Genomic DNA, 15011 nt, shown 5'->3' with positions numbered 1-15011 from the left:
TTTGGAATTTCTCAGGTTGTGGGGATAAATTTATATTTTTGATCATTTTAGTTGTGTTCTTAAATTTTAATGCATATGTTTAGACAACTGATGGGAAAATGGGACTTTTAGCTTGTGATTAATGAAAGATACTTTGCTTAGTTGTTGGTTCTCAGAACAATTTTTCTGGCTAGTAAACTTGCTGAATGGAGAAGTTTATAAAGCATTCCTGGACTCTTTATACGGTAAAGTCAGCATACACGCCAGTTATTTGACATATTAATTACTAGTATTTATTATAATCCATTACCAGCATTTGCTTTCTCTGTATCTTCAGTGATTAGCACAAATGAATTATTTGAAAGGTATCAACTTAGAGATTCAGTTCTATTTTGGGGAAAGCAGCAACAGTGTCTTTGTACGGAATAGATTATTATTAGTTTTGCTTAAATACAAGACATTTATCTTCATAGCTTTCAACATATTTCATTCATCTTATACATGGCATTTGCGACTGATTTTTTCAGGCATTGGTGTTCTTAAATTATTCCAAATCTCATGTTTTTTCCGTCAAGAAGTTTATTTTTTTCCAAATAGCAGGTAAATAGCTATAGAAACATATTTGAAAAATGGAGTGTAATTTCGGGAGAGGTTGTGGTGACTTCATGGAAAGTTACACCCTACAGTAAACAGAAATAGCACAATGTGCGTGACCATTATAGGACACGGATCCTTGATGACATCCAGATGGTCCATATGTAACTACAAACACCATAGATAATTGATGTGACACACATTATTACAAGCCATTCTACCCTAGCATTCACTTCTACCGGGAGGGCACATTTAAGACATGGGCATGTTTATTAATGTTTTTGTACCATATAAATGAGGGTGCTTTTGTCCTAGTTTGGAAATCATACTAGCGGATGTTGCAGCTTATAAATCAATCTTGTCTGTACATTGAATTGCATGTCTAATTGGTCAGAATGCTTATGTGTTGTCTTCAGGAGATGATATGTCATTGGATGACTTATCAGCCAATGAAAGAAAATATTTCTTGCGGGCTGTAGCATCAGGTAAAATAAGTCACATGGTAAGACCTTGGGAACCATGGTGGTTGAAGCCTTCTGCACATACAATCTCACTTTCCAGTCAAGGATGTCAACTTATTCAGTCACTGGACATATCAAATGATCGAATGTCAAGGGTTCTTAGTCCAGGAGTTGCAAATTTGGGTGAGAATGACCTGAGTGATATACCAGCTGGTCCGGAGAATCCCTTATCTTCAGTAGGGCAATTGACTAAATCGGATCCATCACCCTTACTGGCTGTTCATATGGTTGACGTGATATACAGTTACTGCTTTACTCTTCGGTTCTTTAATGGAGACTGGAAAAGTGATCCCCTGGATGCAGCAATGGTTTGTTTAAGTTTGTCTGCAGTATTAAGTCAGGTAGCTTTGCCAGAGACTGTTAGTGAAGCTTTGTCAAAGTGTTTAGAGACATCATGTTCCGCAAGCTTCAAACATGCTGGTGGATTGAGATTTGGGATTTGCCTTTTTGATGATGTGCATGCTCTTCTAAGGCTAGGTAGGGCAACCCTTGTATGCGCACTTATGGACTTGTACAGGCTACTTGAGGCAGCTGCAAAGGTGGTCAAAGGTGAAAGATCCAAGAAAAGGGAACATGCTAGTAAACAGATGATAGCAAACCACGAAGCTAGGAGAGAAGAAATAAGAAATGATGGTCGGAAGAGTCTTCAATTTGCTTTAAAGAAAGTCTACTTCCTGATGTGTTGGACTAATGAACAACCGAAAGAAGTTTGGACTTCCCTGGCTGCTCTTGTAGAAGTTGAAAAGAATACTCTTCCTGCAAGAGATTCTGGAAATATTGCAGTGAATACTTTGAATGTTAATAGACAGGAAAACCAAAAGCCCAAGGTTGTGATTGAAGAGGTTTTGTAAGAGTTGTGCTAGAAACAGAAGTTTCTGTACATGAATATTGATTTATAGTCATTTGTATCTAATCAAGAAAAGCTCATTATTTGTGTTTTCTCCTTATTTTAGTGTCTGATTTATGAGCTCATAATTTGGAATTTCTCAGGTTGTGGGGATAAATTTATATTTTTGATCATTTTAGTTGTGTTCTTAAATTTTAATGCATATGTTTAGACAACTGATGGGAAAATGGGACTTTTAGCTTGTGATTAATGAAAGATACTTTGCTTAGTTGTTGGTTCTCAGAACAATTTTTCTGGCTAGTAAACTTGCTGAATGGAGAAGTTTATAAAGCATTCCTGGACTCTTTATACGGTAAAGTCAGCATACACGCCAGTTATTTGACATATTAATTACTAGTATTTATTATAATCCATTACCAGCATTTGCTTTCTCTGTATCTTCAGTGATTAGCACAAATGAATTATTTGAAAGGTATCAACTTAGAGATTCAGTTCTATTTTGGGGAAAGCAGCAACAGTGTCTTTGTACGGAATAGATTATTATTAGTTTTGCTTAAATACAAGACATTTATCTTCATAGCTTTCAACATATTTCATTCATCTTATACATGGCATTTGCGACTGATTTTTTCAGGCATTGGTGTTCTTAAATTATTCCAAATCTCATGTTTTTTCCGTCAAGAAGTTTATTTTTTTCCAAATAGCAGGTAAATAGCTATAGAAACATATTTGAAAAATGGAGTGTAATTTCGGGAGAGGTTGTGGTGACTTCATGGAAAGTTACACCCTACAGTAAACAGAAATAGCACAATGTGCGTGACCATTATAGGACACGGATCCTTGATGACATCCAGATGGTCCATATGTAACTACAAACACCATAGATAATTGATGTGACACACATTATTACAAGCCATTCTACCCTAGCATTCACTTCTACCGGGAGGGCACATTTAAGACATGGGCATGTTTATTAATGTTTTTGTACCATATAAATGAGGGTGCTTTTGTCCTAGTTTGGAAATCATACTAGCGGATGTTGCAGCTTATAAATCAATCTTGTCTGTACATTGAATTGCATGTCTAATTGGTCAGAATGCTTATGTGTTGTCTTCAGGAGATGATATGTCATTGGATGACTTATCAGCCAATGAAAGAAAATATTTCTTGCGGGCTGTAGCATCAGGTAAAATAAGTCACATGGTAAGACCTTGGGAACCATGGTGGTTGAAGCCTTCTGCACATACAATCTCACTTTCCAGTCAAGGATGTCAACTTATTCAGTCACTGGACATATCAAATGATCGAATGTCAAGGGTTCTTAGTCCAGGAGTTGCAAATTTGGGTGAGAATGACCTGAGTGATATACCAGCTGGTCCGGAGAATCCCTTATCTTCAGTAGGGCAATTGACTAAATCGGATCCATCACCCTTACTGGCTGTTCATATGGTTGACGTGATATACAGTTACTGCTTTACTCTTCGGTTCTTTAATGGAGACTGGAAAAGTGATCCCCTGGATGCAGCAATGGTTTGTTTAAGTTTGTCTGCAGTATTAAGTCAGGTAGCTTTGCCAGAGACTGTTAGTGAAGCTTTGTCAAAGTGTTTAGAGACATCATGTTCCGCAAGCTTCAAACATGCTGGTGGATTGAGATTTGGGATTTGCCTTTTTGATGATGTGCATGCTCTTCTAAGGCTAGGTAGGGCAACCCTTGTATGCGCACTTATGGACTTGTACAGGCTACTTGAGGCAGCTGCAAAGGTGGTCAAAGGTGAAAGATCCAAGAAAAGGGAACATGCTAGTAAACAGATGATAGCAAATCACGAAGCTAGGAGAGAAGAAATAAGAAATGATGGTCGGAAGAGTCTTCAATTTGCTTTAAAGAAAGTCTACTTCCTGATGTGTTGGACTAATGAACAACCGAAAGAAGTTTGGACTTCCCTGGCTGCTCTTGTAGAAGTTGAAAAGAATACTCTTCCTGCAAGAGATTCTGGAAATATTGCAGTGAATACTTTGAATGTTAATAGACAGGAAAACCAAAAGCCCAAGGTTGTGATTGAAGAGGTTTTGTAAGAGTTGTGCTAGAAACAGAAGTTTCTGTACATGAATATTGATTTATAGTCATTTGTATCTAATCAAGAAAAGCTCATTATTTGTGTTTTCTCCTTATTTTAGTGTCTGATTTATGAGCTCATAATTTGGAATTTCTCAGGTTGTGGGGATAAATTTATATTTTTGATCATTTTAGTTGTGTTCTTAAATTTTAATGCATATGTTTAGACAACTGATGGGAAAATGGGACTTTTAGCTTGTGATTAATGAAAGATACTTTGCTTAGTTGTTGGTTCTCAGAACAATTTTTCTGGCTAGTAAACTTGCTGAATGGAGAAGTTTATAAAGCATTCCTGGACTCTTTATACGGTAAAGTCAGCATACACGCCAGTTATTTGACATATTAATTACTAGTATTTATTATAATCCATTACCAGCATTTGCTTTCTCTGTATCTTCAGTGATTAGCACAAATGAATTATTTGAAAGGTATCAACTTAGAGATTCAGTTCTATTTTGGGGAAAGCAGCAACAGTGTCTTTGTACGGAATAGATTATTATTAGTTTTGCTTAAATACAAGACATTTATCTTCATAGCTTTCAACATATTTCATTCATCTTATACATGGCATTTGCGACTGATTTTTTCAGGCATTGGTGTTCTTAAATTATTCCAAATCTCATGTTTTTTCCGTCAAGAAGTTTATTTTTTTCCAAATAGCAGGTAAATAGCTATAGAAACATATTTGAAAAATGGAGTGTAATTTCGGGAGAGGTTGTGGTGACTTCATGGAAAGTTACACCCTACAGTAAACAGAAATAGCACAATGTGCGTGACCATTATAGGACACGGATCCTTGATGACATCCAGATGGTCCATATGTAACTACAAACACCATAGATAATTGATGTGACACACATTATTACAAGCCATTCTACCCTAGCATTCACTTCTACCGGGAGGGCACATTTAAGACATGGGCATGTTTATTAATGTTTTTGTACCATATAAATGAGGGTGCTTTTGTCCTAGTTTGGAAATCATACTAGCGGATGTTGCAGCTTATAAATCAATCTTGTCTGTACATTGAATTGCATGTCTAATTGGTCAGAATGCTTATGTGTTGTCTTCAGGAGATGATATGTCATTGGATGACTTATCAGCCAATGAAAGAAAATATTTCTTGCGGGCTGTAGCATCAGGTAAAATAAGTCACATGGTAAGACCTTGGGAACCATGGTGGTTGAAGCCTTCTGCACATACAATCTCACTTTCCAGTCAAGGATGTCAACTTATTCAGTCACTGGACATATCAAATGATCGAATGTCAAGGGTTCTTAGTCCAGGAGTTGCAAATTTGGGTGAGAATGACCTGAGTGATATACCAGCTGGTCCGGAGAATCCCTTATCTTCAGTAGGGCAATTGACTAAATCGGATCCATCACCCTTACTGGCTGTTCATATGGTTGACGTGATATACAGTTACTGCTTTACTCTTCGGTTCTTTAATGGAGACTGGAAAAGTGATCCCCTGGATGCAGCAATGGTTTGTTTAAGTTTGTCTGCAGTATTAAGTCAGGTAGCTTTGCCAGAGACTGTTAGTGAAGCTTTGTCAAAGTGTTTAGAGACATCATGTTCCGCAAGCTTCAAACATGCTGGTGGATTGAGATTTGGGATTTGCCTTTTTGATGATGTGCATGCTCTTCTAAGGCTAGGTAGGGCAACCCTTGTATGCGCACTTATGGACTTGTACAGGCTACTTGAGGCAGCTGCAAAGGTGGTCAAAGGTGAAAGATCCAAGAAAAGGGAACATGCTAGTAAACAGATGATAGCAAACCACGAAGCTAGGAGAGAAGAAATAAGAAATGATGGTCGGAAGAGTCTTCAATTTGCTTTAAAGAAAGTCTACTTCCTGATGTGTTGGACTAATGAACAACCGAAAGAAGTTTGGACTTCCCTGGCTGCTCTTGTAGAAGTTGAAAAGAATACTCTTCCTGCAAGAGATTCTGGAAATATTGCAGTGAATACTTTGAATGTTAATAGACAGGAAAACCAAAAGCCCAAGGTTGTGATTGAAGAGGTTTTGTAAGAGTTGTGCTAGAAACAGAAGTTTCTGTACATGAATATTGATTTATAGTCATTTGTATCTAATCAAGAAAAGCTCATTATTTGTGTTTTCTCCTTATTTTAGTGTCTGATTTATGAGCTCATAATTTGGAATTTCTCAGGTTGTGGGGATAAATTTATATTTTTGATCATTTTAGTTGTGTTCTTAAATTTTAATGCATATGTTTAGACAACTGATGGGAAAATGGGACTTTTAGCTTGTGATTAATGAAAGATACTTTGCTTAGTTGTTGGTTCTCAGAACAATTTTTCTGGCTAGTAAACTTGCTGAATGGAGAAGTTTATAAAGCATTCCTGGACTCTTTATACGGTAAAGTCAGCATACACGCCAGTTATTTGACATATTAATTACTAGTATTTATTATAATCCATTACCAGCATTTGCTTTCTCTGTATCTTCAGTGATTAGCACAAATGAATTATTTGAAAGGTATCAACTTAGAGATTCAGTTCTATTTTGGGGAAAGCAGCAACAGTGTCTTTGTACGGAATAGATTATTATTAGTTTTGCTTAAATACAAGACATTTATCTTCATAGCTTTCAACATATTTCATTCATCTTATACATGGCATTTGCGACTGATTTTTTCAGGCATTGGTGTTCTTAAATTATTCCAAATCTCATGTTTTTTCCGTCAAGAAGTTTATTTTTTTCCAAATAGCAGGTAAATAGCTATAGAAACATATTTGAAAAATGGAGTGTAATTTCGGGAGAGGTTGTGGTGACTTCATGGAAAGTTACACCCTACAGTAAACAGAAATAGCACAATGTGCGTGACCATTATAGGACACGGATCCTTGATGACATCCAGATGGTCCATATGTAACTACAAACACCATAGATAATTGATGTGACACACATTATTACAAGCCATTCTACCCTAGCATTCACTTCTACCGGGAGGGCACATTTAAGACATGGGCATGTTTATTAATGTTTTTGTACCATATAAATGAGGGTGCTTTTGTCCTAGTTTGGAAATCATACTAGCGGATGTTGCAGCTTATAAATCAATCTTGTCTGTACATTGAATTGCATGTCTAATTGGTCAGAATGCTTATGTGTTGTCTTCAGGAGATGATATGTCATTGGATGACTTATCAGCCAATGAAAGAAAATATTTCTTGCGGGCTGTAGCATCAGGTAAAATAAGTCACATGGTAAGACCTTGGGAACCATGGTGGTTGAAGCCTTCTGCACATACAATCTCACTTTCCAGTCAAGGATGTCAACTTATTCAGTCACTGGACATATCAAATGATCGAATGTCAAGGGTTCTTAGTCCAGGAGTTGCAAATTTGGGTGAGAATGACCTGAGTGATATACCAGCTGGTCCGGAGAATCCCTTATCTTCAGTAGGGCAATTGACTAAATCGGATCCATCACCCTTACTGGCTGTTCATATGGTTGACGTGATATACAGTTACTGCTTTACTCTTCGGTTCTTTAATGGAGACTGGAAAAGTGATCCCCTGGATGCAGCAATGGTTTGTTTAAGTTTGTCTGCAGTATTAAGTCAGGTAGCTTTGCCAGAGACTGTTAGTGAAGCTTTGTCAAAGTGTTTAGAGACATCATGTTCCGCAAGCTTCAAACATGCTGGTGGATTGAGATTTGGGATTTGCCTTTTTGATGATGTGCATGCTCTTCTAAGGCTAGGTAGGGCAACCCTTGTATGCGCACTTATGGACTTGTACAGGCTACTTGAGGCAGCTGCAAAGGTGGTCAAAGGTGAAAGATCCAAGAAAAGGGAACATGCTAGTAAACAGATGATAGCAAATCACGAAGCTAGGAGAGAAGAAATAAGAAATGATGGTCGGAAGAGTCTTCAATTTGCTTTAAAGAAAGTCTACTTCCTGATGTGTTGGACTAATGAACAACCGAAAGAAGTTTGGACTTCCCTGGCTGCTCTTGTAGAAGTTGAAAAGAATACTCTTCCTGCAAGAGATTCTGGAAATATTGCAGTGAATACTTTGAATGTTAATAGACAGGAAAACCAAAAGCCCAAGGTTGTGATTGAAGAGGTTTTGTAAGAGTTGTGCTAGAAACAGAAGTTTCTGTACATGAATATTGATTTATAGTCATTTGTATCTAATCAAGAAAAGCTCATTATTTGTGTTTTCTCCTTATTTTAGTGTCTGATTTATGAGCTCATAATTTGGAATTTCTCAGGTTGTGGGGATAAATTTATATTTTTGATCATTTTAGTTGTGTTCTTAAATTTTAATGCATATGTTTAGACAACTGATGGGAAAATGGGACTTTTAGCTTGTGATTAATGAAAGATACTTTGCTTAGTTGTTGGTTCTCAGAACAATTTTTCTGGCTAGTAAACTTGCTGAATGGAGAAGTTTATAAAGCATTCCTGGACTCTTTATACGGTAAAGTCAGCATACACGCCAGTTATTTGACATATTAATTACTAGTATTTATTATAATCCATTACCAGCATTTGCTTTCTCTGTATCTTCAGTGATTAGCACAAATGAATTATTTGAAAGGTATCAACTTAGAGATTCAGTTCTATTTTGGGGAAAGCAGCAACAGTGTCTTTGTACGGAATAGATTATTATTAGTTTTGCTTAAATACAAGACATTTATCTTCATAGCTTTCAACATATTTCATTCATCTTATACATGGCATTTGCGACTGATTTTTTCAGGCATTGGTGTTCTTAAATTATTCCAAATCTCATGTTTTTTCCGTCAAGAAGTTTATTTTTTTCCAAATAGCAGGTAAATAGCTATAGAAACATATTTGAAAAATGGAGTGTAATTTCGGGAGAGGTTGTGGTGACTTCATGGAAAGTTACACCCTACAGTAAACAGAAATAGCACAATGTGCGTGACCATTATAGGACACGGATCCTTGATGACATCCAGATGGTCCATATGTAACTACAAACACCATAGATAATTGATGTGACACACATTATTACAAGCCATTCTACCCTAGCATTCACTTCTACCGGGAGGGCACATTTAAGACATGGGCATGTTTATTAATGTTTTTGTACCATATAAATGAGGGTGCTTTTGTCCTAGTTTGGAAATCATACTAGCGGATGTTGCAGCTTATAAATCAATCTTGTCTGTACATTGAATTGCATGTCTAATTGGTCAGAATGCTTATGTGTTGTCTTCAGGAGATGATATGTCATTGGATGACTTATCAGCCAATGAAAGAAAATATTTCTTGCGGGCTGTAGCATCAGGTAAAATAAGTCACATGGTAAGACCTTGGGAACCATGGTGGTTGAAGCCTTCTGCACATACAATCTCACTTTCCAGTCAAGGATGTCAACTTATTCAGTCACTGGACATATCAAATGATCGAATGTCAAGGGTTCTTAGTCCAGGAGTTGCAAATTTGGGTGAGAATGACCTGAGTGATATACCAGCTGGTCCGGAGAATCCCTTATCTTCAGTAGGGCAATTGACTAAATCGGATCCATCACCCTTACTGGCTGTTCATATGGTTGACGTGATATACAGTTACTGCTTTACTCTTCGGTTCTTTAATGGAGACTGGAAAAGTGATCCCCTGGATGCAGCAATGGTTTGTTTAAGTTTGTCTGCAGTGTTAAGTCAGGTAGCTTTGCCAGAGACTGTTAGTGAAGCTTTGTCAAAGTGTTTAGAGACATCATGTTCCGCAAGCTTCAAACATGCTGGTGGATTGAGATTTGGGATTTGCCTTTTTGATGATGTGCATGCTCTTCTAAGGCTAGGTAGGGCAACCCTTGTATGCGCACTTATGGACTTGTACAGGCTACTTGAGGCAGCTGCAAAGGTGGTCAAAGGTGAAAGATCCAAGAAAAGGGAACATGCTAGTAAACAGATGATAGCAAACCACGAAGCTAGGAGAGAAGAAATAAGAAATGATGGTCGGAAGAGTCTTCAATTTGCTTTAAAGAAAGTCTACTTCCTGATGTGTTGGACTAATGAACAACCGAAAGAAGTTTGGACTTCCCTGGCTGCTCTTGTAGAAGTTGAAAAGAATACTCTTCCTGCAAGAGATTCTGGAAATATTGCAGTGAATACTTTGAATGTTAATAGACAGGAAAACCAAAAGCCCAAGGTTGTGATTGAAGAGGTTTTGTAAGAGTTGTGCTAGAAACAGAAGTTTCTGTACATGAATATTGATTTATAGTCATTTGTATCTAATCAAGAAAAGCTCATTATTTGTGTTTTCTCCTTATTTTAGTGTCTGATTTATGAGCTCATAATTTGGAATTTCTCAGGTTGTGGGGATAAATTTATATTTTTGATCATTTTAGTTGTGTTCTTAAATTTTAATGCATATGTTTAGACAACTGATGGGAAAATGGGACTTTTAGCTTGTGATTAATGAAAGATACTTTGCTTAGTTGTTGGTTCTCAGAACAATTTTTCTGGCTAGTAAACTTGCTGAATGGAGAAGTTTATAAAGCATTCCTGGACTCTTTATACGGTAAAGTCAGCATACACGCCAGTTATTTGACATATTAATTACTAGTATTTATTATAATCCATTACCAGCATTTGCTTTCTCTGTATCTTCAGTGATTAGCACAAATGAATTATTTGAAAGGTATCAACTTAGAGATTCAGTTCTATTTTGGGGAAAGCAGCAACAGTGTCTTTGTACGGAATAGATTATTATTAGTTTTGCTTAAATACAAGACATTTATCTTCATAGCTTTCAACATATTTCATTCATCTTATACATGGCATTTGCGACTGATTTTTTCAGGCATTGGTGTTCTTAAATTATTCCAAATCTCATGTTTTTTCCGTCAAGAAGTTTATTTTTTTCCAAATAGCAGGTAAATAGCTATAGAAACATATTTGAAAAATGGAGTGTAATTTCGGGAGAGGTTGTGGTGACTTCATGGAAAGTTACACCCTACAGTAAACAGAAATAGCACAATGTGCGTGACCATTATAGGACACGGATCCTTGATGACATCCAGATGGTCCATATGTAACTACAAACACCATAGATAATTGATGTGACACACATTATTACAAGCCATTCTACCCTAGCATTCACTTCTACCGGGAGGGCACATTTAAGACATGGGCATGTTTATTAATGTTTTTGTACCATATAAATGAGGGTGCTTTTGTCCTAGTTTGGAAATCATACTAGCGGATGTTGCAGCTTATAAATCAATCTTGTCTGTACATTGAATTGCATGTCTAATTGGTCAGAATGCTTATGTGTTGTCTTCAGGAGATGATATGTCATTGGATGACTTATCAGCCAATGAAAGAAAATATTTCTTGCGGGCTGTAGCATCAGGTAAAATAAGTCACATGGTAAGACCTTGGGAACCATGGTGGTTGAAGCCTTCTGCACATACAATCTCACTTTCCAGTCAAGGATGTCAACTTATTCAGTCACTGGACATATCAAATGATCGAATGTCAAGGGTTCTTAGTCCAGGAGTTGCAAATTTGGGTGAGAATGACCTGAGTGATATACCAGCTGGTCCGGAGAATCCCTTATCTTCAGTAGGGCAATTGACTAAATCGGATCCATCACCCTTACTGGCTGTTCATATGGTTGACGTGATATACAGTTACTGCTTTACTCTTCGGTTCTTTAATGGAGACTGGAAAAGTGATCCCCTGGATGCAGCAATGGTTTGTTTAAGTTTGTCTGCAGTGTTAAGTCAGGTAGCTTTGCCAGAGACTGTTAGTGAAGCTTTGTCAAAGTGTTTAGAGACATCATGTTCCGCAAGCTTCAAACATGCTGGTGGATTGAGATTTGGGATTTGCCTTTTTGATGATGTGCATGCTCTTCTAAGGCTAGGTAGGGCAACCCTTGTATGCGCACTTATGGACTTGTACAGGCTACTTGAGGCAGCTGCAAAGGTGGTCAAAGGTGAAAGATCCAAGAAAAGGGAACATGCTAGTAAACAGATGATAGCAAACCACGAAGCTAGGAGAGAAGAAATAAGAAATGATGGTCGGAAGAGTCTTCAATTTGCTTTAAAGAAAGTCTACTTCCTGATGTGTTGGACTAATGAACAACCGAAAGAAGTTTGGACTTCCCTGGCTGCTCTTGTAGAAGTTGAAAAGAATACTCTTCCTGCAAGAGATTCTGGAAATATTGCAGTGAATACTTTGAATGTTAATAGACAGGAAAACCAAAAGCCCAAGGTTGTGATTGAAGAGGTTTTGTAAGAGTTGTGCTAGAAACAGAAGTTTCTGTACATGAATATTGATTTATAGTCATTTGTATCTAATCAAGAAAAGCTCATTATTTGTGTTTTCTCCTTATTTTAGTGTCTGATTTATGAGCTCATAATTTGGAATTTCTCAGGTTGTGGGGATAAATTTATATTTTTGATCATTTTAGTTGTGTTCTTAAATTTTAATGCATATGTTTAGACAACTGATGGGAAAATGGGACTTTTAGCTTGTGATTAATGAAAGATACTTTGCTTAGTTGTTGGTTCTCAGAACAATTTTTCTGGCTAGTAAACTTGCTGAATGGAGAAGTTTATAAAGCATTCCTGGACTCTTTATACGGTAAAGTCAGCATACACGCCAGTTATTTGACATATTAATTACTAGTATTTATTATAATCCATTACCAGCATTTGCTTTCTCTGTATCTTCAGTGATTAGCACAAATGAATTATTTGAAAGGTATCAACTTAGAGATTCAGTTCTATTTTGGGGAAAGCAGCAACAGTGTCTTTGTACGGAATAGATTATTATTAGTTTTGCTTAAATACAAGACATTTATCTTCATAGCTTTCAACATATTTCATTCATCTTATACATGGCATTTGCGACTGATTTTTTCAGGCATTGGTGTTCTTAAATTATTCCAAATCTCATGTTTTTTCCGTCAAGAAGTTTATTTTTTTCCAAATAGCAGGTAAATAGCTATAGAAACATATTTGAAAAATGGAGTGTAATTTCGGGAGAGGTTGTGGTGACTTCATGGAAAGTTACACCCTACAGTAAACAGAAATAGCACAATGTGCGTGACCATTATAGGACACGGATCCTTGATGACATCCAGATGGTCCATATGTAACTACAAACACCATAGATAATTGATGTGACACACATTATTACAAGCCATTCTACCCTAGCATTCACTTCTACCGGGAGGGCACATTTAAGACATGGGCATGTTTATTAATGTTTTTGTACCATATAAATGAGGGTGCTTTTGTCCTAGTTTGGAAATCATACTAGCGGATGTTGCAGCTTATAAATCAATCTTGTCTGTACATTGAATTGCATGTCTAATTGGTCAGAATGCTTATGTGTTGTCTTCAGGAGATGATATGTCATTGGATGACTTATCAGCCAATGAAAGAAAATATTTCTTGCGGGCTGTAGCATCAGGTAAAATAAGTCACATGGTAAGACCTTGGGAACCATGGTGGTTGAAGCCTTCTGCACATACAATCTCACTTTCCAGTCAAGGATGTCAACTTATTCAGTCACTGGACATATCAAATGATCGAATGTCAAGGGTTCTTAGTCCAGGAGTTGCAAATTTGGGTGAGAATGACCTGAGTGATATACCAGCTGGTCCGGAGAATCCCTTATCTTCAGTAGGGCAATTGACTAAATCGGATCCATCACCCTTACTGGCTGTTCATATGGTTGACGTGATATACAGTTACTGCTTTACTCTTCGGTTCTTTAATGGAGACTGGAAAAGTGATCCCCTGGATGCATCAATGGTTTGTTTAAGTTTGTCTGCAGTATTAAGTCAGGTAGCTTTGCCAGAGACTGTTAGTGAAGCTTTGTCAAAGTGTTTAGAGACATCATGTTCCGCAAGCTTCAAACATGCTGGTGGATTGAGATTTGGGATTTGCCTTTTTGATGATGTGCATGCTCTTCTAAGGCTAGGTAGGGCAACCCTTGTATGCGCACTTATGGACTTGTACAGGCTACTTGAGGCAGCTGCAAAGGTGGTCAAAGGTGAAAGATCCAAGAAAAGGGAACATGCTAGTAAACAGATGATAGCAAACCACGAAGCTAGGAGAGAAGAAATAAGAAATGATGGTCGGAAGAGTCTTCAATTTGCTTTAAAGAAAGTCTACTTCCTGATGTGTTGGACTAATGAACAACCGAAAGAAGTTTGGACTTCCCTGGCTGCTCTTGTAGAAGTTGAAAAGAATACTCTTCCTGCAAGAGATTCTGGAAATATTGCAGTGAATACTTTGAATGTTAATAGACAGGAAAACCAAAAGCCCAAGGTTGTGATTGAAGAGGTTTTGTAAGAGTTGTGCTAGAAACAGAAGTTTCTGTACATGAATATTGATTATAGTCATTTGTATCTAATCAAGAAAAGCTCATTATTTGTGTTTTCTCCTTATTTTAGTGTCTGATTTATGAGCTCATAATTTGGAATTTCTCAGGTTGTGGGGATAAATTTATATTTTTGATCATTTTAGTTGTGTTCTTAAATTTTAATGCATATGTTTAGAAAACTGATGGGAAAATGGGACTTTTAGCTTGTGATTAATGAAAGATACTTTGCTTAGTTGTTGGTTCTCAGAACAATTTTTCTGGCTAGTAAACTTGCTGAATGGAGAAGTTTATAAAGCATTCCTGGACTCTTTATACGGTAAAGTCAGCATACACGCCAGTTATTTGACATATTAATTACTAGTATTTATTATAATCCATTACCAGCATTTGCTTTCTCTGTATCTTCAGTGATTAGCACAAATGAATTATTTGAAAGGTATCAACTTAGAGATTCAGTTCTATTTTGGGGAAAGCAGCAACAGTGTCTTTGTACGGAATAGATTATTATTAGTTTTGCTTAAATACAAGACATTTATCTTCATAGCTTTCAACATATTTCATTCATCTTATACATGGCATTTGCGACTGATTTTTTCAGGCATTGGTGTTCTTAAATTATTC

At 36.9% G+C, this 15011-nt stretch overlaps 7 protein-coding genes across 7 annotated transcripts in view; all 7 read left to right on the top strand.

The window, feature by feature from the left end:
- Window positions 1-15011, top strand: part of LOC149262033 (uncharacterized) — a 296604-nt gene that overhangs the window by 113692 nt on the left and 167901 nt on the right. The window lies entirely within an intron of this gene.
- LOC149262042 (uncharacterized) lies at window positions 998-1945 on the top strand. The gene has a single exon (XM_089383117.1). The coding sequence runs from the start codon at window positions 998-1000 to the stop codon at window positions 1943-1945; it is 948 nt and encodes a 315-aa protein (XP_089239243.1).
- Window positions 3067-4014, top strand: LOC149262041 (uncharacterized). The gene has a single exon (XM_089383111.1). It carries the CDS (start codon window positions 3067-3069, stop codon window positions 4012-4014), a length of 948 nt encoding a protein of 315 aa, XP_089239237.1.
- Window positions 5136-6083, top strand: LOC149262040 (uncharacterized). Its single transcript, XM_089383101.1, has one exon. It carries the CDS (start codon window positions 5136-5138, stop codon window positions 6081-6083), a length of 948 nt encoding a protein of 315 aa, XP_089239227.1.
- Window positions 7205-8152, top strand: LOC149262039 (uncharacterized). Its single transcript, XM_089383088.1, has one exon. It carries the CDS (start codon window positions 7205-7207, stop codon window positions 8150-8152), a length of 948 nt encoding a protein of 315 aa, XP_089239214.1.
- On the top strand, window positions 9274-10221 carry LOC149262038 (uncharacterized). Its single transcript, XM_089383079.1, has one exon. The coding sequence runs from the start codon at window positions 9274-9276 to the stop codon at window positions 10219-10221; it is 948 nt and encodes a 315-aa protein (XP_089239205.1).
- LOC149262037 (uncharacterized) lies at window positions 11343-12290 on the top strand. Its single transcript, XM_089383069.1, has one exon. It carries the CDS (start codon window positions 11343-11345, stop codon window positions 12288-12290), a length of 948 nt encoding a protein of 315 aa, XP_089239195.1.

Source organism: Pinus tabuliformis, chromosome 6 (assembly GCF_031772625.1).
Source record: "Pinus tabuliformis cultivar Carrire ecotype Pingquan chromosome 6, CPIR1, whole genome shotgun sequence".
NCBI lineage: Eukaryota > Viridiplantae > Streptophyta > Pinopsida > Pinales > Pinaceae > Pinus > Pinus tabuliformis.
This window is presented reverse-complemented; position numbering and strand designations above follow the sequence as displayed.

Bases quoted from the DNA above. Each gene is read 5' to 3' on its own strand.
- LOC149262042 (XM_089383117.1), top strand. From the start codon at position 998: ATGTCATTGGATGACTTATCAGCCAATGAAAGAAAATATTTCTTGCGG.
- LOC149262041 (XM_089383111.1), top strand. From the start codon at position 3,067: ATGTCATTGGATGACTTATCAGCCAATGAAAGAAAATATTTCTTGCGG.
- LOC149262040 (XM_089383101.1), top strand. From the start codon at position 5,136: ATGTCATTGGATGACTTATCAGCCAATGAAAGAAAATATTTCTTGCGG.
- LOC149262039 (XM_089383088.1), top strand. From the start codon at position 7,205: ATGTCATTGGATGACTTATCAGCCAATGAAAGAAAATATTTCTTGCGG.
- LOC149262038 (XM_089383079.1), top strand. From the start codon at position 9,274: ATGTCATTGGATGACTTATCAGCCAATGAAAGAAAATATTTCTTGCGG.
- LOC149262037 (XM_089383069.1), top strand. From the start codon at position 11,343: ATGTCATTGGATGACTTATCAGCCAATGAAAGAAAATATTTCTTGCGG.